Genomic DNA, 21,799 nt, shown 5'->3' with positions numbered 1-21,799 from the left:
CCATGCTCCCTCCCCCTAATTGCCTTCCCGGGTGAGCACCCTGCAGAAGGTGGTCTACCACCTGATGCCGTGGCCGCTAAGACCACCATGGAGCCAGTGCCTAGCATTATTGGGAGCCCCCTCCCTTACCCCTTAACCCTTGACTCTGCTCAGGAGGCACTTTCCTTTAGCTGCTTGCCTCCTGAACCCCAGAGCCTTACCCCTGCCCCTGCCCCCACCCCTGTCCCTGCCCAAGTCCCCTCCTCCTGCAATGCTAATGCTGCCCCTAGGGTTATTTCCTTTCCGCCTTTCACAGATTCCCCCCAGGGAGCAGTCTTTGCACTTTCTAGCCGTGACCCATTAGGAGTGGCAATTTTTTCCCTGCCATCCCCCTCCACCCCAAGGCGTGAAATGAATTTAATAACCCCAGCCTCTCAGACACCCCGTCAGTGGTCCGCACCCTGTCTACCCGCCGTAGCGGACCACGAGGCTGTATTAAGAGTCCCACCAGGGAACACCTCGGGAATTGTAACCCCACCCCCCCATGAGCTGCGGCATGCACTACGGAAGTTCCTAGAGCACACCCGTGGCGCCCGCAATAGGGTACAGCTGGCTCTTCAGCTATGGGGGGACTTAGATCACATCCTCCAGGCCACAGGGGCCCTTATAAAGGAGGGCAGGGGGCAAGGAAGGTGCGGTGCTGTGGCCTACGAGCGAGCCCGCAGCTTCCGACGCGATCTGCTCACCCACGGGATGGGTCACGGGTTGCTGTGCAACCCGCCAGGGGCCCTGAATACCCCCGCCAACACGAAACCCCCACCCCCCCAGCCCTCCGCATGACGCCTCTTATTATTGCAACCCTGAATACCAGGGGCTGTAGGATGGCTCTCTGCAGGTCCCATGTGCTCTCTTACCTTCGGGAAGGGGGGTACTCTGTAGTTTTCCTGCAGGAGACCCATACGGACCCGGCCGCCGAGGACAGGTGGTGGCTGGAGTGGGGGGACGGGGTATACTTTAGCCACTTCGCGACCTGGCAAGCTGGAGTGGCGACCCTGTTCTCCCCCAACCTATGGCCTGAGGTGCTAGGGATCAATGAGGCCGTGCCGGGCCACCTGCTGCACCTTCGAGTCCGTATGGAGGGGCTCGTGGTTAATCTTGTTAACATCTATGCCCCGCAAATGAGCTCCAGGCGGCCACAATTTTATCAGCGGGTGTCCGACTTTCTCGGCATACGGTTATACGTGTGTGTTTCTCGGCACCCTGGATTCGCACGAGTGCCTGGTCCTGGGAGGGGACTTTAACACCACCCTCGAGGAACGGGACCGCTCAGGGGCCGAACTGAGCCCGGCCACCGCGAATATTCTCCAAGGGATAGTTGAACATGACTCCCTAGTGGACATCTGGCGTGACCATCACCCAGATGACAGCTCCACGTTCACCTTTGTCCGGGTGGAGGCCCATCGTTTGGCCCATGAAACATCCTGCAATTGTGGGGCCTTTTTCCGATCCTCAGTACATTCACGTATCCGGGCGGAGTTCCTCTGGGCGGCGTCCACCGACTCCCTTGACGCTTTCGAGGAGCGGTGGGCGCTGTCCGGGGTTCTCTGCTCAGTGACCCCGTCCGGTTCCCTCCGTCTGACCCTTTGATTGAGGGGAAGAGCGAGAGACGCCAGCCCCAGCCGTTGCCGCCGTGGATACCATCATTCCTGTCATCTAGGAGGGGTCCTATAATACATGGGTGTCTACCCCCCCCACCCCTAAACAGCCCACCCCGCAGCCGTGCCCATCTTACCGGGTACTCTCAGGAGAGGGAGGATCGGTGACACTGGGCGCGGCACTAGGTAACTCAAGGGGGTGGAAGACCACAAGTGTCGAGGAAGCCCCCCCGCTCTGGGCCCAGGCTAGCCTGAACACTTCTCCCTCCTGAAAGCTGCTGTGTTATACCTTCTTTTGCGTTGTTTTGTTGCATAGTTGTTTTGTTTCCTTTGGTAATTTTGTAAGTGTTACCAATAAATTTTCTTTCTGTTTCAAAAAAAAAAACAAAAAACAAAAAAAACCTTCCCTGTTGCCTTACCCAGGGAAAAGGGACCTACTTAGCCTGGGGCTAATATATCTGCCTACTATTACTTTCCTATAGCCATCTGGTCCGACCCTGTCACTATATCTATCTATCTATCTATCTATATATATGAATAAGATTAAAACAAAGACCATTATAACAAGTTTCTTCAGATCACTGACACTGAAGTTTAGTTGAAACTTTAGATTACCAAATTTAGTTTGTCGGGTTTTTTTCCACAGATTTATTATGGATCTTTTGGATCTGGATAGTATGGATTATTGTCTCTGCATATGAGTCAATTTAAGGGGCATTTACTGGGCCTGATGCTCCTGGTTTACACTGATGTAAGGGAGAGGAGTTGATCTTATGAACCCAATGGTATGATAGAAGTATAAAATTGATGAATCAGGAGGAGAAATTGGAGAGGAGAATTTGGTCCAATTTCTGTACTCTATTTTCCAGTAGAAGTAAACTGTAAGACTTTAAAAGGAAAAAAAACAGTCTGACAAATTATTTCTGTTTTATCAACTTTTTTTCCCTTAATTCTTATTCTTTCGTAAAGGGGGAACTCCAAATATCATTACTATGGGATTCGTGTCAAGCCAGATTCTCCTCTTAATCGGCTACAAGAGGACATGCAATATATGGCTATGAGACAACAACCCATGCAGCAGAAACAGAGGTACAGTGTGGAAATTGTAACTATATTAAATATTTTTTCATATTTCTAGCACTTGAAACCTGGGAGGATTGCTTCAGTGTGATACCAAATTCCTTTCAGCATTTTTGGAAATTACTCGTCTATATGAAGTAGTTAATAAACCTCTCTATTATGCATAAATTTTGGAGTAAAAGGGAGTAAAGTTTTTTTTGTATTTTTAAAGGAGTGTGGGATGCTTTTATTTGTGCTTCTTAGTATTAAAGACTTATTTTCCATTCTGACCCACTAAATAGATACTGTTATTCTTGCATGGAGATTATATGTGTTGCAAATGGGTTTTTTTCTCCCCCATTGGTATTTTAAAAAGGTATCATAAGGAAGAAGCTGTGTGATGCAGTGTACTGGGCATCAGGAGACCTTTTTTCTATTCCCATCATTGGGGACAAATCAGGCTAGATTTACACCATTCTTTGTTAGAAAAAGGTTTGGGTGTGAGTTCTTTTCCACAATGTGTTAAGTACTATGCTAAAAAAATTATAGAAGTATTAGGATTGTTTCTTGATTCAGAGATAATTTCATTACATTTTGAATTTCCTCAAAAAAAGAAAAAAGGTTTAAAAGACTGCAAGAGATGGTCCCGATATATTTCTTAAAACACTGTGTTCTTGTTTACTAGTCTCTAAAATTCCACTTCTAAGGAGATCAGAATTGAAATTCTGTTAAGTTTGTTCTGAAGTTTCCAGATATCAGTTAACCAAAATGTTCCAAAAGACAATGGTAAAGTTGCAAATACTGATACTAAAAGCAAAGTATAATATAGTTGTCTTGAAATTTATCATCTGGACAATCTTTTGGATTATTTTCTCCCAAATTGATTGAATCTGATAAGATACTTTGAATTTCAAACTCCATTGTTCATATTTTACTATTACATCTTGTATGTGGCCTTATAAGACAGTGGATCAGATTTAGCCTGGGATTGACTTCCCTTTTGCAACAGGAAACATAGTGTATCATCCCTACCCAAAAAGAGGGGAGGTCCTGACTAGGAACCAATATGACCAATGTCATCTAGATATGTTTTGATTAAATGTTTTCTCTCAGCAGCTGCCACTAGTAGTGCTTCTGTAGAATCCCAGCTGTAATTTAAAGCAGCTCCATTCACTGGAAAATTCCAAGGAAGGGAGGCGGCAGTAAAACCATCTGTCTTCCCTTGGCATATGTAACCACTAGGAACCAAGATGGCAGAGGGAGACTGCAGAGATTTGCATATGTTTGAAAAAGACTGTCTTAGACGCGTGGGTTCTAGGGACAATTCAAGACAGATACATATATATGTGATAGACTGACATGATACCACAAAAGGAAATATTTGATATCTTTGAAATCAAGGAATCCAGAAAAACTCAGGAAGTCAACGAGGACATCTCACAAGCACTACAGAAAGAGGGCCATAGAAACAGTTCTATTGAAGGAGCAATCCCATACAGTGTACTCAGCATTCTTTGTTGTCTTAAAAACAATCAGGACCTAAAAGCCATCTTCAGTCTCAAAGCACTTGATAGGTTCACTTGAAAATCAAAGCTCATCATTTCCATGAGTAGTAGCAGTGGCAGTTGTAAATATTTATATTATGATAGCATGCAGCTGCTTAGGGCCCCATTGTGATAGGCACTGTACAGACACAAAAAAGAGAGAGTCCCAATTCTGAACGGCTTAGAGTCTAAAGACACAGGCTGAGCAGTCAGAGATGTAGCTATAACATACAAGCAAATGAGTATGGTGAAGAATTGGCATTTTTTTTAAGTTACATGTATTGTATTTTGTTTGTTTGCCTGCTTTTGTTGTTGGTGGTGGTGTTTTTAATGGGGGTTAAAGATATGGAGGAAGGGAATAAGAAAAGGAAAGAAATGGAAGCATTAATTTCCAGTATCATCTGCAGAAAAGACCCAGGTTGATTGCAATATATTATCATGTCACTAGATTCCTAAGAGCAGGAAAACTGACCAGTGATTTACAGATTCCCACTATGGAGCTTAAATTGTGTGCTTCAGACCCTTACAATACCTCTCCTTTTACCTCTGAGGTCAGTATTCCTTTACTTTGCTCACTCTTGTGGTATTTTCTCTAATTGCTATAATGTCAGTTCAGATAGCATTGTAAACAAGATCACTGCCCATTGAGCTACAATACTTACTCTTGAGGGCATTCTGTGCCAAAAAATTCAGCATTTATTTTAAAATTCTGCAAAATTCTGCAAATTTTATTTGTCAGATAAATGTGGAGGCTCTAGCATGGCATTGGGGAGCACAGGCCACTGGCTGCACAGAGATGGGAGATCACTCTGTATCCATCCATCCCCCCCTCCCCAGGACATGGATTCAGCGGTGAGGCTGCACCCAACCCTGACACACTGCAAGGACAGGGCCTGCCCCAGAAACACCCCAGGGCCCTGCCCCTCTGTGCCAGGTGCACTAGGTGTGGGCAAGCAGGGTCAGCCTGGCAGGATCCAAGAATGGAGGGGCTTAGTGTGGGGGGATCCTGGTGTGGGTAGAGAGGGTTCTGTGTGGGGCAATCTGGTTGCGTGCGGCTCAGTGGGGATCTGGGTGCAGGGGGAATCTGGATACACAAGTGCTTGTTGGGGGGTTCTGGGTGCAATGCTAATGGGACTCAGGGGGGGGGTCTAGGTGAAGGTGGTTGGAGCTCACCGGGGGGGTCTTGGTGTGGGGGGGATAGAGCTCCACAGGGGGATCTGGGTTTAGGGTGTCCAGTGCGGGGGGGCCCAGATGCTAGGGAAGTGGGACTCAGTGGGGTGGGGATCCAGGTACAGCTGGTTGGGGCTCGGTGGGGTGGGGATCTGGTGCAGGTGGCTCGTTGGGGTGGTCCAGGTGCAGGGGAAGTGGGGCTTGGCAAAGGGGATTCTGGGTGCGGGGGGGATGAAGCTTGGTGGCAGGGTCTGGATGCACGGGGGTTAGGTGGATGGGGGAGCAGCTCCCAGTACAGTGATCCCTCTCCCTGCAGCTGAAGAGTGATGAGTGCAGGAAGCGGAAGGGGGGAGTTTGCAGAGCTTCCTGCAGCCTGGGGTGAAATCTGGGGGTGGGTCTGACCTGGCTCTGGATGTCGTGCAGGGGAAGAGGAAGTCCCATCCTCCGCAGCCCAGCCGGGACTAGCAGCTGAGCATGCCACGGGGTAAGAGCTATGAGCCAGGTCTTCTCCAGTCCTGTCTCCTGCACTACAGTGATTTACCTCTCTGCCAGCTGCCCTGGGCACCCAAAACATACTGCTGGGAAGAGCTGCATGACTGCTCTTCTTGCTTCCCCATCAGAAAGTAATTTGTTGGTGGAGAAGCAAAGAAATCTGTAGGGGACATGAATTCTGCGCATCCGCAAGGGTGCAGAATTCCCCCAGGAGTAAATACTTCATTTTCCATCATGATAAAGTAGTTCTGAAGACCATTTTTGCTTTCATCTCAGAAATCAAATACGTCTTTCTCAGATCACAATAAATACCTGCCTGAATCTGAAGCATCTTCTGCTTCTGAGGGAATTCTGCCCCTCTGTGCACATGCAGAATTCATGTCCAGCGCAGAATTTTTTTTCTGCAGAAAATACATTCTGCCCAAGAAGTGCTGCAGTTCCACCTTTCACCCAGCAGAGGCTGCTGTGGCACCAGAACAGCCAGCTGACTGGCAGTTACAGCTAGCAGCCAGCTGCGCTCATCACAGCAGCCTGCCCAAGGAGGCAGAATGGGGCACACGGGGCTGCTGCGGGGTCACAGACTGGGATTCAGAAGGGCTAGTGCGGGGGACAGACTGGGGAGCAGGTTAGGAGCTAATGGGTTGACAGCATCGAGCCATGGGCTGAATGGGAGGGGTGCTCCAGGACCACAAGGGGATGAGGGCAGAGGGGGGCAGGACCATGTTGAGGACAGCAGGTAGGGGGGCTCCAGGGGCACATGGGGACAGGGGATGGGGGGCTCCTGGGCCACATTTGGTGCAGAATTGGTGCATAGAAAGACTAGTAGGATGATTAGAGGAATGGAAAACCTACCTTAGGAGAGGAGACTCATGGCTTGCTTAACTTAACCAAATGAAGGCTGAGGGAAGATATGATCGCTCTCTGTCAATACATCAGAGGAGACTTACTAAAAGTATGCTAAAAATCAAGATAGCCTGTTTTGCAGCTCATTCTGCCATGGCGAAGCTGCCCCAAGTATGTGCTTATCTGAGACTGTAGGCACCTACCCAGGGTGGCTAGTCCCTCCTGCCACACACTGCCACAGCTACATTCTGTTTTTCATATGCTAGCTTGATGAGATCTAGCAAAAGTATGTCTCTTTGAGTGAGGGATCACACTCACAGCTTGAAGTGTAGACATAGCCCTACTGTCAAGTTCCTCCTTAGCTTATCATATAGCTTGTTGAAACCTTTTAATTTAATGTACAATAATATATTCTGTTTTGAGTCATCAGTTTGTCTCACTGTAGGGAAAATTAATATTTAAGCAGGTGTCCTTTCTGGATGGGGGTGAGGAGGCATTCTTCCTTAGTACAATAACCATTGCACATTTCCAGTTTGATTCAATATGGTATGGACTCCATTTCCACAAGTAAAATAGCTGTTGTCCATCTCCTGTACCTTCCCAGGATAATTTCAAACACTTCTTTGAACTTTTGGAGGTATCCACTAATTATGCCTGCTCTGTGTTTTCTATCCCTGTCTCAGTGTAGAGAAAACTTCTTTTTGTTTTGTTTTTGTCTGATCCAAAGATAACGTATTTTCCATCACCTCTCTCCTTGTATTTTCTGATTACTTAACTCAAAGTGTTTGCTACTTGTAGAAATTCATTCATATCATTCTCTGGGACATAAATGTAAAGAGACCATTCTTGACTCTTCTATCTTATCCATATTCTTTTTAATTCCTATACAAATAGTATCCAGTCTATTACACTGCCTAATTGCTAACACAACTACTTTATCAGTCTGTAGCTTCTCTTCTTGTAACTTTATGGACCCTTTTAAAACAGTTTGGCCTTATAAGCTACACTAAAAAGTATGGAAGTGTAACATTATTCTTTTCTCAAAAAAACAGTATAATGCAATCTATAGAACTATGTTATAGTTTGGTTATAATACAATATCTAGAGCAATGTTAAAGAAATTCAGGTATTATAATACTAATCAGCTTCCCAATTTAGTGTTTAAGAAAAGAGCCTTCAGTTTCTTTTTGAACAGCCAAGGTGTTTGGACTGTGCAGTTGTAGAGCTGACGTAACATCATGATCTTTTCATCTTAGCTATAATTAACTTTTCCATTCTTGGCATTGAACTAATGAGAGATTTTAAAAGTTGTTTTTCATCAAAGAAAGTTCACATTCTTTAGACTGTCTAATGTTTTCTTGCCTTTGGTTGCAAATAGATGCATTTCTAATAAGGTCACCGGGTCACTTGTTCGAGGTTCATTGTAGATGTGCAACAGTGCACTTGCAGGACAGTTCTGGCTCTTCAGATACTATTTAACAGCTAGCATAACCTCTGAACCAATCCACACACCAAAGAGTACTAAAAGTATCTAAATATTTTTCAGATATCTGTACATTATCTACAGGTTTTTGTGTATACAGTAAGTTATTAAAGCATTTGGGTTTCTTTGATTTCCTAATCATTAACAGCTTTAACTTTTGATTGCTTGTGGCGCTGCAAGCTGTTAAAATTACCATTTGCTTTTTGCTAATTTTAAAACCAGGGGCTGCTTTTTTTCCATTAGCATCAAGAGCAAGGTCTTCTATGGAACAAAACACTAAAATAAGATTACATAGCTTGGTATGTTACACGCAGCTCTCACATACTGGATCAGTATGCCACATTCCTCTATTAAAAAATCATGAGTCAGAACTGCAAGTCATGAGATTGGCTTAAAGGGTTTTTTTAAATAATACATTCTGAAGTCTTTCAATTTGCTTTTTGTTTGTTGAGCCTTCAGGGTTCACATTTTCCAGCATTTGTCAGCAAACCCATGAGGGATACAAACTTTTTTTTCTTCTTCTTCTTCTTCAATGAAAGCTCAGAATCTCACTTAATAGTATGACTCCAGGTCCTGGATCTTTCAGAAAAACACCAAATAGTGTGAGACGCACAATAAAATCATGAATGTTGGCAACATTGCCACAGCAAAATCTTTAAGCCTTAAGAACTTATCCAGAAGGGGTGTTGCCTGTTTATATAACTTTTTATCACTTAGTCAGTCCACTGTGACTTCTGTTCCTTCAGAGTCGTACGACAGTTTTCAATTCAGTTTTCTTTCTTACCAGTTTGCCTGTGTGTGTCCATGTAACATCAAAGAGGCATCTTGCCATGCATTTCTATTCTTTAGTTTCTGCTCCATTCCCTTAGTAAATGTATGTGGTTTGTTGCAGAGAATTTGAGTCAATGGCTATTTATATAGTGCTATTGTAACTTTACCTGCAATATGTTCAGTAGGATGGACTGGGGGGAAATGAGAAAAAGGGAGTCCGGAGAGAAGTTTATGGAAGTCCAGATATAACAGAGTTTACTCATCTTTTTTGGAAGGTTATAGACCCAGCACAGCCTGTTCCAAGTTTCAGCCCTAGAACAAGAGTGTTCTGGGAGATATAGTTCCACAAGGGATGCTAGAAATCACAGGCTGGGCAGCAATGCATGTGAGGAGAGGAGGCAGAGTTATAAAAGAGATTATTTTCCTGGGATGCCAGTTTTCAGAAGTAATGAGTCAGACTCCCCAAAATCATGAGATTGGCATAAAAATCATAAGATTTTTTTAAAATATGTTTTTGCTTGCCTTCTGATTTTGTAATCTTTTGGGGGTAAACCTCCCATCCCCAATTTCTATGTGATCATTTCAGCTTCAAAATTTACCTTTAAATACATGCACGAAAAGGCAGGCTTTTTCTTCAAGCTGCTGTGCATGTGAATTCTACTCATGGGTGAGCTGGCACCCCTGCATAAAAGATTGGGCTTTTTTTTTCTAGTAGTGCCCTTTAAGTGTTGTGCAAGCATTTGTCATACTCCCCCTCCCAAGAGTGTAAGGGGCAGCATGACCCAATCACCAGCCAATTCTTTCTGACCTCCTGGGGAGTGGAACCCCACTGAGAGGAAATTCTATGAACTTTGTTATAGTGCCTATGGTTGATAGAGTTGTGGGGACTGGTAACCAGGGCCGGCTCTACAGTTTTTGCTGCCCCAAGCAGTGAAGAAAACTGCTGCCACGGACGGCAAAAGGAAGAAGTTGCCTCCGATTTGCCACCGCAGCCAGCAAAGGGAGAAGCTGCTGCCGAATTGCCGCCACGGCGGGCGGAACAAAGAAGCTGCCGCAGAACTGCTGCCGTGGCCAGAGGAACTGCCTCCCCTTTCTAACTGCCGTCGCAAGCACCTGCTTGGGACACTGGTGCCTGGAGCCGGCTCTGCAGTTAACAAAGGATTATGAAGTACCTAAAGAACAGTGACGTTAGGCTAAAGAGCCAAAAGTAGCCAATGCCAGGAGGGAAGTTAAAAAACTATCAAAGGGAAGGAAGAAGCTATGATATAGCTATGTCCTATGGCCAGGATTCCCAAGAGATGGTGGAAGAAAGCCCCCTTTCATTCACTCTCTATCAATAAGGGAAATTTGCTGGATAGATAGGAAGTACTGTATCTTAGAGATGTTATGCAGAAAAAATCTGCAAGATTTAGACATAGCCTGGATGAGAAGACCTAGAGAGAGACCGGAGTCAAAGATGATACCCAGGTTATGGGCCCGCGTGATAGGATAATAGTGTTGTCCACAGTAATCAAGAAAGGAAGGAGCAGGGAGGGTTTGTGGGGTGGGCGGGAGCTTGAGCTTTGTTCTAACAATGTTGATGTTAATGAGCTTCAACTGATGGCTAGACATCCAGAAGGAGATATCTGATAGACAGGCCAAGATTTTAGTTGGCCCTGCCCTCTGGATGGTCATAGAAACTCCTCACAAATGTAGAAAATTGACACTATTATCTGAAGACTTTCCATACTTTTACTGTACTTATAGTTAGCCATGTAAAATTCCTCTGAGATCCAAATACCCTTTTCTCTGAATCAAATCTTTTGAAATATGTAATATCCATAATGTGTCTGTATCCTTTGTAGCTCTTCTTTCAGTACTAATAAAGAGGCCTGGGAAAATGAAAGAAATCTGAGTAAAATAAACAGTAGGCGAATTTTAGAAAAGAATGATTAGACCCGGAAGGGAGATTGTATACACTAGTGACTGGTAAGTATTTTCCATGTCCATAATTAAAGCTCAAAAGGTAACCAAGACAGGCTAGACACTTCAGAAGGAAATGGGGAAGCCTCTCATCACCCATATTGGTGAGGCTTTATTTTTTACTACTCATAAAAGACAGTACGTCCAAGATTGCCTACCATACTCAGCTCTGGGCTTTACTGAACCTTGGGGAAAAAAATCTTCTCTCTTTCCATTTCTCAGCTGGATCCTGCAAGTTGTTTCTCAGTGCTACTGACACTGGTCAACTCATGAGATAAGTCACTCTGTCACCATGCCAAAATTCAGAATTTTCCCCAACATATTTCACATAAAGCACATTGGAGCAAATGCTAAAATAATCCTGACTTCAAGCACTAGAGGATTAAATTGGCTTTTATATTTTTAATTAAGTTCTTTCTAAATCCTAGAAATTCTTAAAGGATTGGTTTTTTATGCTCTTTAGGCATTTTGGATTGTATTCCAAAAGCTGAAAAGTTTGTGAAATGACACATTCTGTAGCAACTAGCTACGTTGTGTTGCAGTATCCGTTTTGGTTAACAGGAATTTTCAGATAAAACCTGATGTTCTCTCCAGTATTTATAATGGCCATTTATAATTAGAAAAAAATTTCCAAATTCCTCCACTCCAAATTGTAGCAATTGCAGATGCATCCACCCTAGAATCAGGAACGCATGCGGAAAAGTTCTGTAACCATGACACATAGGGTGAAATCCTGGCTCCATTAAAGTCAATGAGAGTTTTGTTATAGACTTTAATGGGGCCAGAATTTCACCCTTGGCCTCTATGTGAAGCCAAACTTCAGATAAATGTTCTGGGATAGGGTGGCCATGTATGTACTTTCAGAGACCTGATATCCTAAAGGTGATCATGCTTTAAGTGAACAATCAGGCCACTCTGATCTACATCAACAAAAATGGAGGGAAACCTTCTCCTGTGAAAGTGGAATTGTGCAACACAGAAATGCTGCTGCTTTGGACAATTTATGTTTTGTGTATCCTATGCTATGTAATTGTGCATTTAAATTTCTAGTGTCCCCAGAGCTTTGTATAGGCACCCTTTGTTGTGGAGTTTTCTTTTAGAACAAAATCTAAGTAAATAAATAAGACTCTCCAGGTTGCCATTTAATTGGATCAGAATGAGAACATGATTACAGTCAGCCATTTAATAACAGACTCTCACAGATTGTGCAGTAACTCCTCACTTAAAGTTATAGTTACGTTCTTGAAAAATGCGACTTTAAGTGAAACGATGTTAAGTGAATCCAATTTCCCCATAAAAATTAATGTAAATAGGAGGGGTTAGGTTCCAGGGAAGTATTTTTCGCCAGACAAAAGACATTATATACATATACAGAAAAAGTTTTAAACAAGTTCTAATCAGGTGATTGTCTGGGGACCTGCTCATGAGCTCCCTGAGCTTCTCCTAAGCGTTGCTATCAGGTGGGATATTTCCCAGGGAATGATAAATAATGAACTAGCACTTGGCTGAGCCCTCAAGGGTTAACACGTTGTTGTTAATGTAGCCTCACACTCTACAAGACAGCACCGAGGGAGGCAGGAGGGAGGAGAGGCAAAGGACGCACACAGTGCCTGCAAACACTTCCCTGGGGGAACTGAACACGATGATGAGCACACCACTCCCTTCTCCGGATGGCTCATGTACGGCTGCACAAGTGCCGACTTTCCAAAGTGCCAGATGGGTGCTCAACCCCTGGCTCTGCCCCAGACCTGCCCCCAGTCCACCCCTTCCCCCAAACCCTCCCCTGCCTTTTCCCGCCCCCCACTCCCCTAAGCACGCTGTGTCCTCGCTCCTCCCCAGCCTCCTGAATGCCATAAACAGCTGATTGCGGTGGGCGGGAGGCACAAAGAGGGAGAGGGGAGGCGCTGATCTGCGGGGCCTGTCTGCAGATGGAAGGCACTGGGGGTGGTGGAGGGGAGCTGATGGGGAGCTGCTGGCCCACCCTGATTCCAAGCCCCCACCCATTAGTGTTGACGGGTTGCTCTTCCAGAGAATCCCTCAAGTAGTGGTCAAAGTACTGTACTAGCAGGAGCTGGCCAAATTATGTTATAACCGAACATTGCGCAACTTTAAACAAGTATGTTCTCTAATAGATCAGTGATGTAACAACAAAACAGCGTTAACCAGGACAAGGTTAAGTGAGGAGTTACTATACCTGGATCAGAGGGGGGTGGAACAAATCATCTTCTTCAAGTGCTTGTTCATGTCGATTCCATTCTAGGTGTGTGCATGCCCACGCGCGCGGTCATCGCAGATTTTTGCCTTAGGGGTATCCGTAGGATCAGCAGAGGTGCCCCCTTGAGTCCCACACCAATATATAAATATATCAGGTGCCACCGACCATACAGCCTCTCAGTTCCTTCTTACCACCTGTGGTGGTTGGTAGGAGTGCCTGTCCTTGCATAGCAAGGTCTAACGGTTTTTTGTCTTTACTGACTTCGAGCCTTAGGACCTTGTAAATAGTTTGTTTATAGTAGTTAGGGTTAAATAGTTGTTAAGTGTATATGCTGTAGGAATCAGCAAAGGCTCCCCATGAGGGCAAGCCAGCTGCTAAGACCCCTCGGGGCAGTGGAGCGCCACCAGTCCCCAGAGGCAAAGAAGTGCTCTCCACCTCCACGCCGCAGATCACTGGAGTCACAGCCCAGATCCTCTGGGGATCGCCTTTGTCATCGGCACTGCGATTGCAGTTCCTGCTGTCTCGATGCAGATTGCCTAGAAGGAGATGCTGGTCTCCATACGACTGGTACTGTTCGCCCTCCCGCTTTTCATCCTGTAGGTGCAGGTCCCGGTCGCCTGCCCTGTTGGAGTGCTCTCTGCCATGTCTTCAGTCTCCCTGGCACCAGCACCGGTCCCCTCAATACCGGCACTGATCCACTCGCTCTGGGCACTGGTCTCCAATGGCGACAGTCAGCAAACAGACTAAAGTGTTGACTTTCCACCATGGTCACCAGAAGGGGATTCCTCTGTCACGGAAGGGCAGTTAAGCCCCTCGCCTAGACTTCATTGCATGAGTGGGCACCCGACGCCATGTCGACGTCAATGGCACGCCTTGGCAGCACGGCCAGTGGCCAGTGCAGTGGCCTTATTGGGGAGTGCCAGTCATAGCGATGCTCCCTTCACACCGCTCATCGGCCACCGCCTTGGAGCAACAGCTGGCAGCACGAACAGCACCAGGCTCGGTGCACGAGGCATGCTTGGAGGTCAAGCCAGAGGAGACTGCACCCACCCCTAAGTCTCCCTCCCCCAAGGGGGAAGATGCCTTCCCCGGCAGTACAGTCACCATCTTCGTCCCCAGATGAGGCGGTTGCAGGACCCTTGAGGGCCAGCCCACCAGATGATTTTAAAGAACACTAGGCCCTGCTTCAAAGGATGGCTGAAAATTTGGGCCTAGAGGTGGAGGAAATGACTGAGCAGGTGGACACCTTGTTTAATGTCCTGTAAGCGTCTACCCCAGCCCGTATCACACTACCAGTTTATAACATTGTCCTCAAGATTGCCACAGCCCTCTGGCAAACTCCCTCATCCATCCCGCCCACCTTGAAAAGGGATGAAAAGGAATACTTTGTCCCAGCCAAAGGGTTTGAGTACCTTTACACCCAACCTGCCCCTGGCTTGCTGGTGGTTTCTGCAGTCAATGAAAAGGATAAGCAAGAACATACCAGCTCGACCCCCAAAAACAAAGAGGCCAAAAGATTGGATCTGTTTGGGAGGAAAACTTATTCAGCTGCCAGCCCTCCTAAGAAGAGAAAAATTTAACTTATGGGACGCTCTCTGTAAGTTCAAGGAGTCTCTCCTGCAGGACTTGGCCCAGGAATTCAGCACCCTGGTGGAAGAGGGCACCATGGCGGCTCAGTGCTCCCTCCAAATGGCATGGGACGTGGCTGACTCAGCGGCTAGGGTGGTCGAATTGGCAGTGGTTATGAGGCACAGCTCTTGGCTTCAGACTGCTGGCCTCTCCCAAGAGATGCAGACCTTGATCCGAGATGCAGACCTCCCATTCGATGGGATCGGTCTTTTTTCAGAGCAAACGGTTGCGAGGCTGCATGGGTTGAAAGACACTTGGGCTACCCTTTGCTCATTGGGCATGCATACGCTGCAGTCTGCAAGAAAGCAGTTCCAACTGCTCCTGCCACCTAGGCCTTAGCAATCTTATCCTGAGTCTACAAAAAGAAGGGACAGAGATGTTAGTTTCAGCCGCCGCCCTCCTTCTGCCCACCTGCGCAGTCCAGCCTGGCAAAGCACCTCGGGGGCCAGAAGTGTTCATTTTGAGGGTGCGATCGAGAGCAACACCCCACTCACCTCTAAGGATCCTCCCCGTTCTTTCCTCAACTGTCTTCGTCCCTACTGTTTGGCCTGGTCATGGGTCACCTTGGACCATTGTGTGCTGGAGATAGTGTCTCAAGGCTAAACCCTGCAGTTTTCAGCCACACCACACTCCTACCACCTCTCTTTCTTGTCCCTCTTCAGGGACCCTTCTCATGAGCAACTCCTCATTCAGGAGGTCGAGAACTTCCTGCACATGGAGGTGGTGGAGGAGGTCCCTCTGGACATGACAGGAAAGAGATTCTACTCCCATTATTTCCTAATCCCAAAAGCAAAAGGGAGCCTCAGACCCATTTTGGACCTGTGATGCTCTCTCAAGAAGTTGAAGTTTCCCATGATCTCCCTGGCCTCCATCATCACTTCCCTGGATCTGGGAAACTGGTATGCCACCCTCGACTTAAAGGATGCTTATTTCCATATTCCAAGGTCACAGACGTTTCCTCCGTTTCCAATTTATGGTGCTTCTCTTTGGCCTCTCATCAGCTCCAAGGGTTTTCAAAAAATGAATGGCGCCAGTGGCTGCTTACCTGAGACGTCAAGGGGTCCAGGTCTTCATGTATCGCAATGACTGGCTCATCAAGTGCAGGTCTCGGGAACAAGTACAGAGGAGCCTCAGTCTGGTGTGTTCCAACTGCCACGATCTGAGCCTGTTAGTAAATTATCAAAAATCCATCTTAAGGCCAATCCAACAAATAGAGTTAATCAGGGCAGTTCTCAACTCCACACGAGCCAGATCCTTCCTTCCAAAGGTTCGTTTTCAGACCATGTCAGACCTGATCTGCCATGTGAAGAGCCACCCACACACCACGGCTCACACCTGCCTGCAGTTGGAGGGAGTTCCCTTCATGGCCCTTCATATCAATGTCAGGGAGCTAAAAGTGGTTCACCTAGCCTGTCAGGCTTTCTTGCCCCACCTGAGCGGCAAGGTGCTGCAGGTCCGCAAGGACAATACCGCCGCGATGTATTACATCAACAGGCAGGGCGGCGCCAGGTCGTCGGCCCTTTGCCAAGAAGCTCTTAGCCTTTGGGACTTATGTATGCGGCATGTCATTCATCTGGTAGCCACGCACCTGCCCGAGACCAGAAATGTGCTAGCAGATTGCCTCAGCAAAATCTTCTTGTCTCGCCATGAGTGGTCACTCCATATGGAGGCGGCCAGTATGATCTTCCAAAAGTGGGGAACTCTCCAGATGGACTTGTTTACGTCCCATCAGAACAGGAAATGCCACGTGTTCTGTTCGCTCCAGGTGATGGACAGGGGTTCCCTGTCAGATGCTTTCCTGCTCCCATGGTTGGGGGCCCAGATGTATGCCTTTCCGCCAGTGCCATTGATCCACAGATTCCTCATGAAGATCAAACAGGACAGGGTGGAGGTTATCTTGATAGCCCCCGAGTAGCCTCATCAGCACTGGTTCGGCACGCTGATGGACCTTTCAGTAGCCGCCCTGCTGTGGCTCCCTCTCTGGCCAGACCTGCTATCCCAGGACCATGGCAGGCTTCTGCACCCGAACCTGGATGCGTTGCACTTATCGGCATGGCTACTGCAAGACTGAATGCAGAAGAGCGGGAATGCTCGGTCCAGGTGCAACAGGTCTTGCTAGGTAGCAGAAAGCCCTCCACCAGAGCTACTTACCTGGCCAAGTGGAAAAGATTCACGTGCTGGGATTTGGAACGATGCATCCGGGCCTCGCGGGCCTCGCTGCAGGTGATCCTGGATTATCTCCTGCACCTCAAACTTCAGGGCTTATTCCTGTCATCAATCAGGGTCCACCTGTCCGCTATTTTGGCCTTCCACCCTCTGTTCCAAGGCAGGTCGGTCTTCGCTCATGACATGACAGCCCAGTTCTTGAAAGATCTGGAGTGTCTATACCTTCATATCCAGGACTCTGTCCCTCCCTGCAATTTGAATCTTATGCTGTTGAGGTTCATGAGGCCTCTCTTCATACCTCTGGCTTCCTGCTCTCTTCTCCTTCTCCCCTAGAAGTTTTTGTTCCTGGTGGTGGTTACGTCTGCCCGCAGGGTGTCTGAGATCAAGGCACTTTCTTCAGAACTGCCCTATACTGTATTCTACAAAGATAAGGTGCAGTTGTGGCCACACCTGATGTTCCTGCCCAAGGTAGTTTCCCAGTTTCATACCGGCCAGGACATAGACTTACTAGTCTTCTTTCCAAAGCCTCATAAATCCAAAGAACACAGGTTACACACCCTGGATGTCAGGAGGATGCTGGCCTTTTATATTGACAGGACAAGGCTGTTTTGCAAGTCAGCACAGCTGTTTGTTGCTGTGGCAGACAGGATGAAAAGTTGCGTAGTGTCTGCTCAAAGTATTTCATCCTGGATGACAGCCTGCATCCGATACTGCTACAAGCTGGCAAGTGTGCCTCCACTGGCGATAGTCAAGGTGCACTCATGGCTCAGGTGCCAATCCAAGAGATTTGTAGAGCTGATACCTGGTCGTCTGTCCACACGTTCATGTCCCACTATGCGCTTACGCAGCAGGCCCAGGACGATGCTGGCTTCGGCAGACCAGTGCTGCAAGACTGTGAACTCCAAGCCCATCTCCATTGGCACTGCTTGTGAGACACCTAGAATGGAATCGACATGAGCAAGCACTCAAAGAAGAACAAACGGTTACCTATCTTTTCGTAACTGTTGTTCTTTGAGATGTTTTCCTCATGTCCATTCCATTACCCGCCCTCTTGCCCCTTTGTCGGAGTTGCCAGCAAGAAGGAACTGAGAGAGTGTAGGGTCAGCAGCATCTGATATACTGACACATAGGTGCGGCACTCAAGGGGGTGCCACTGCTGACCCTCTGGATACCACTACAGCAAAAATCTCCGACGACCGCACACATGGGCATGTGCACACCTACAATGGAATAAACATAAGCAACACATCTCAAAGAACAACAGTTACAAAAAGGTAGGATAACCGTTTTTTCCTCAAATGAAGCAAACCCAGGCTAGAATTCTGCCACTCTTCTGAAACCTACACAGTTTCTGTTGTTCTGCAGAGGAAAAATTCAGACCTCAGCGGAGGTTAACACCTTTCCCCTTCCATGGAGGATATTCAGGTTTACCTTGTTTCCGTTTCCCTCTAGTTGCAAAACTTCCAGCTAAGCTCCACAAAGACAAAGTGTCCATATAAATCCAAACATATTTGGTTGAGTTACGAATTTTTCAAAATCACCATTTTCCATCTGTGTTTTTCTCACAACAGCTTGTTCCTGGCTTGGAGTAAAAATCCTGAACATCCCCAACACTATATGCACTGCCTTACTTAATTATGCCACAAATAGTGCACTTCTTGACAGGACACAGTCAACACAGATCCTCCCTCTGCGAACCAGGAGACCCTGAATTGAAGTCTCACTTCTTTTACTGACTAGTAGTTAATAGTTCTGTGTCTTTTGCCACCCTTATTCTTGAGCAAGGCCTTCTACCCCAGTGAGGAGTTATACAAGCTGGAAATACAACCCAACTCTCAGACATTTAGCCAGGCTGCTTTAGAAGGAATCAGTCAAATCTAAGCACTCAACTATACAGTGTTTCATATGGACCGACTCATGAATTTGTAATCCACTATTTGAGTTTGTTACCCATCATCAAGTGGCTGGTGCACAATGGAGAACAATCTATTTCTGCTGCCAGCTATTATAGTTAATCCTTTCAATTTAGTGGTATAGGTGCCATAGTGTTGAATATCCAGAAGTCAAATCCTGCTGATAACAGGGAGGTCATAACATTTGCACATAAGAGAATTAATTTTCTTTTAAAAAATTCCTAGCAAATTACCTACAAAAAAACTACATTGAAAGAATGGTATGATTGCAAAGGCCTGAACATTAGGAAATGCAAAAATTAAGATTATCCATGCAATATTAATTCTGCCTCCTTGTTTATGTACATTATTTATATAGGCTTTAATTACAGGATCACATACTATTTTTTTTCCACAGACTCTCTGTCTCATTCAATGCACAAGACGTTTGGTGTTCAGAGAATGAATCCAGGGTGTGCAACAAGTGAGGCTGTTGTTTGTAGGTTCCCTGCTTTATTTGTTGCAGAAGTTGGAAGGTGTGTGGTGAATGAAACAGGGGATTGCAGGAAGAAAAAGGATTGTATCATAGCTAAAGGAGTTAAATGCCATCCTGGAGAACTGGATTCTATCCCAGACTCTGCCATAGACTTCCTATGTGATGCAGGGCAACTAACTTAAACCATACTTTTCACAGGTGACCATTAATTGTGTGTTCCTCGTATTCTGGGTGCTCAGTTTTAGACACCTGGAGCCTGTTTTCAGAAGAGCTGAGTGCTCACAATTGCAGTTGAATTCACTCAGAGCATTTGAGGCGCAATCTCTCTTGCAGAAAAGTTGTATGGTCAGAAGGAATGAGCTGAGCATAGGGTTGGGCATCAGGAAATTCCTAAGTTTGATTTACTGTGTTTCTATTTCTCTATCTGTAAGATGCTTACCCAGCTACTTCATGGGGTGTTCAGATGATTAATTAGTTAATATCTGCACAGTCCTTTAAATATAAAATTGCTAAGGACTCTAAAAAATCAGGCCTAAGGTGTCTCAGTTTAGGCAGCCGATCATTAAGGTACCCAGAATTAGTTGATATTTTTGTATGTAGTGTAATTGTAGCCATGTCAGTCCCAAGATATTAATTCAGTTCAGAATATACCTGAAGAAGAGCTTTGTGTAGCTCAAAAACTTGTCTCTCTCACCAGCAGATATTACCTCGCCCAATAAAAGAGATTACGTTACCCACCTTGATATTTTTGCACATTTTGGCTTTAATCTCCCTGCCTCGGTCTCTGTCTGAGAAAGCCCTCACTACCACATGGGGTATTGAGGAAATAAATTATTTAATGTATGTTGGGCCCAAATAGTATAGTGATGAGCCATAGAAACGCTTATGAGGCAAGTATTAATTCCATATTCATTGCAGGGTTTGGATATGGTATAGTAAATAAGGTAAGAGAGCCACATATTGAATTATAAGTATTAAGAGAAATATTGAACAACTTCCTTGTTCAGTGAACACAGTTCAGCTAGACCAACCAGCTGGCCAATCGGAACATAATTTTAGTGAATCAGTGTCCCCAGCCAAATTTAAATTTGAATTAATTCCTGAGAGGAAGAGAGCAACCACAGAATCTAGTTGAAAAGAACTTTTATATATTGAGATTTTTGTGAGATGGAGAAATCCTATTTAAGGACAGAGCAACTGAAGTGGACAGAATCATACTGTGTAACAGTGGACTTTTGAGGAGTTGAATAAAAGGATAATTTTGTCTAATTTTGTGTCCAATATTTTTTAGGTACAAGCCTATGCAGAAAGTGGATGGCGTTGCAGATGGTTTCACAGGAAGTGGTCAGCAGACAGGCACATCTGTTGAGCAAACTGTAATTGCCCAAAGTCAACATCATCAACAGTTTTTGGGTATGTGAGGGCACATTATCCTGGTGTACAAATAAAAATAAACATCTGGCATCATCATAATTCTCTCTAGACTTAGGGTGTCCCATTAAAGCTTTCATTCATATTGGGGCACCCAGAAGCTAAATTCCCTCTAAGCTGCGCAGCTGCCTATTAAGCCCCATGCAGGGGCTTAGGGCTGAGGTGGGGAGAGGTGCCTCTCCCCCAGCATGGACCTGCCCCGGACTTGCCGTGGCTGGGGGAGAGGCGCCCTGGCCCCAACCGAGCCCCGGCACAGACCTGCCATGGTTGTGGGAGAGGTGCCTCCCCTCCCACCCCCAGCTCAGGTGCTGCTGCAGGGAGAGAGAGCTTGGGGGAGTCCTCTCTCCCCGCCGCAGCCCCCAAGCAGCCTGCACCCCAAACCCCTCATCCCCAGCCCCACCCCAGAGCCTGCACCCCCAGCCGGAGGCCTTCCACCTTCCCCCTCCTCATCCCAACCCTCTGCCCCAGCCCTGAGCCCCTTAGCCCCAGCCCCACCCTGGAGCCCTCACCCACTGCACCGCAATCCTCTGTCCCAGCACTGAGCCCCCATCCCACACTCCAAACTCCTCGGCCCCACCCCCACCACATGAATTTTGTTATGTGCACTAATATGGAGGTGATGTGTCACACGTGTCACACATCACCTCCATATTGTTGCAAATAACAAAAATTCATTCTGCATATGCATGGGAAAAATTAGAGGGAACACTGCCCAGAAGTTATATACAGAAACTATATGCTCTACATCATAAAGCTTATGCAACATTTCACATACCTCATGTACATATAGAAGAAAAGTTGTGCAAAATCTATATTTGCACTATACTTGTAAACATATACTGCAACACAATTTACTGTATATATTATATGTCAAATTTACAGTCAGACTTAAAACTGATGCCTTAATATTTGTGCTCACATCCATTGTATGCTTCGCTCCTGAATGTGTGTGTAAAATGGGGTTACATTCAAGCTTTGCAATTGCAATGTAGCCATTACCATTTGGAAATAT

At 46.1% G+C, this 21,799-nt stretch overlaps 1 protein-coding gene across 2 annotated transcripts in view; it reads left to right on the top strand.

Moving 5' to 3' along the window:
• The window catches only part of RFX3 (regulatory factor X3), a 241,362-nt gene that overhangs the window by 198,791 nt on the left and 20,772 nt on the right, over positions 1 to 21,799 (top strand). For both annotated transcript variants that reach the window (XM_084628259.1, XM_084628258.1), the window contains exons 7-8: positions 2,604 to 2,723; positions 20,648 to 20,769. In XM_084628259.1, the coding sequence (XP_084484385.1) occupies positions 2,604 to 2,723; positions 20,648 to 20,769 (242 nt within the window). The remainder of the gene's footprint in view (positions 1 to 2,603; positions 2,724 to 20,647; positions 20,770 to 21,799) is intronic.

The sequence above is a fragment of the Lepidochelys olivacea genome (genome assembly GCF_965140295.1).
Source record: "Lepidochelys olivacea isolate rLepOli2 genome assembly, chromosome: 5".
In the NCBI taxonomy this organism is placed as follows: domain Eukaryota; kingdom Metazoa; phylum Chordata; order Testudines; family Cheloniidae; genus Lepidochelys; species Lepidochelys olivacea.
This window is presented reverse-complemented; position numbering and strand designations above follow the sequence as displayed.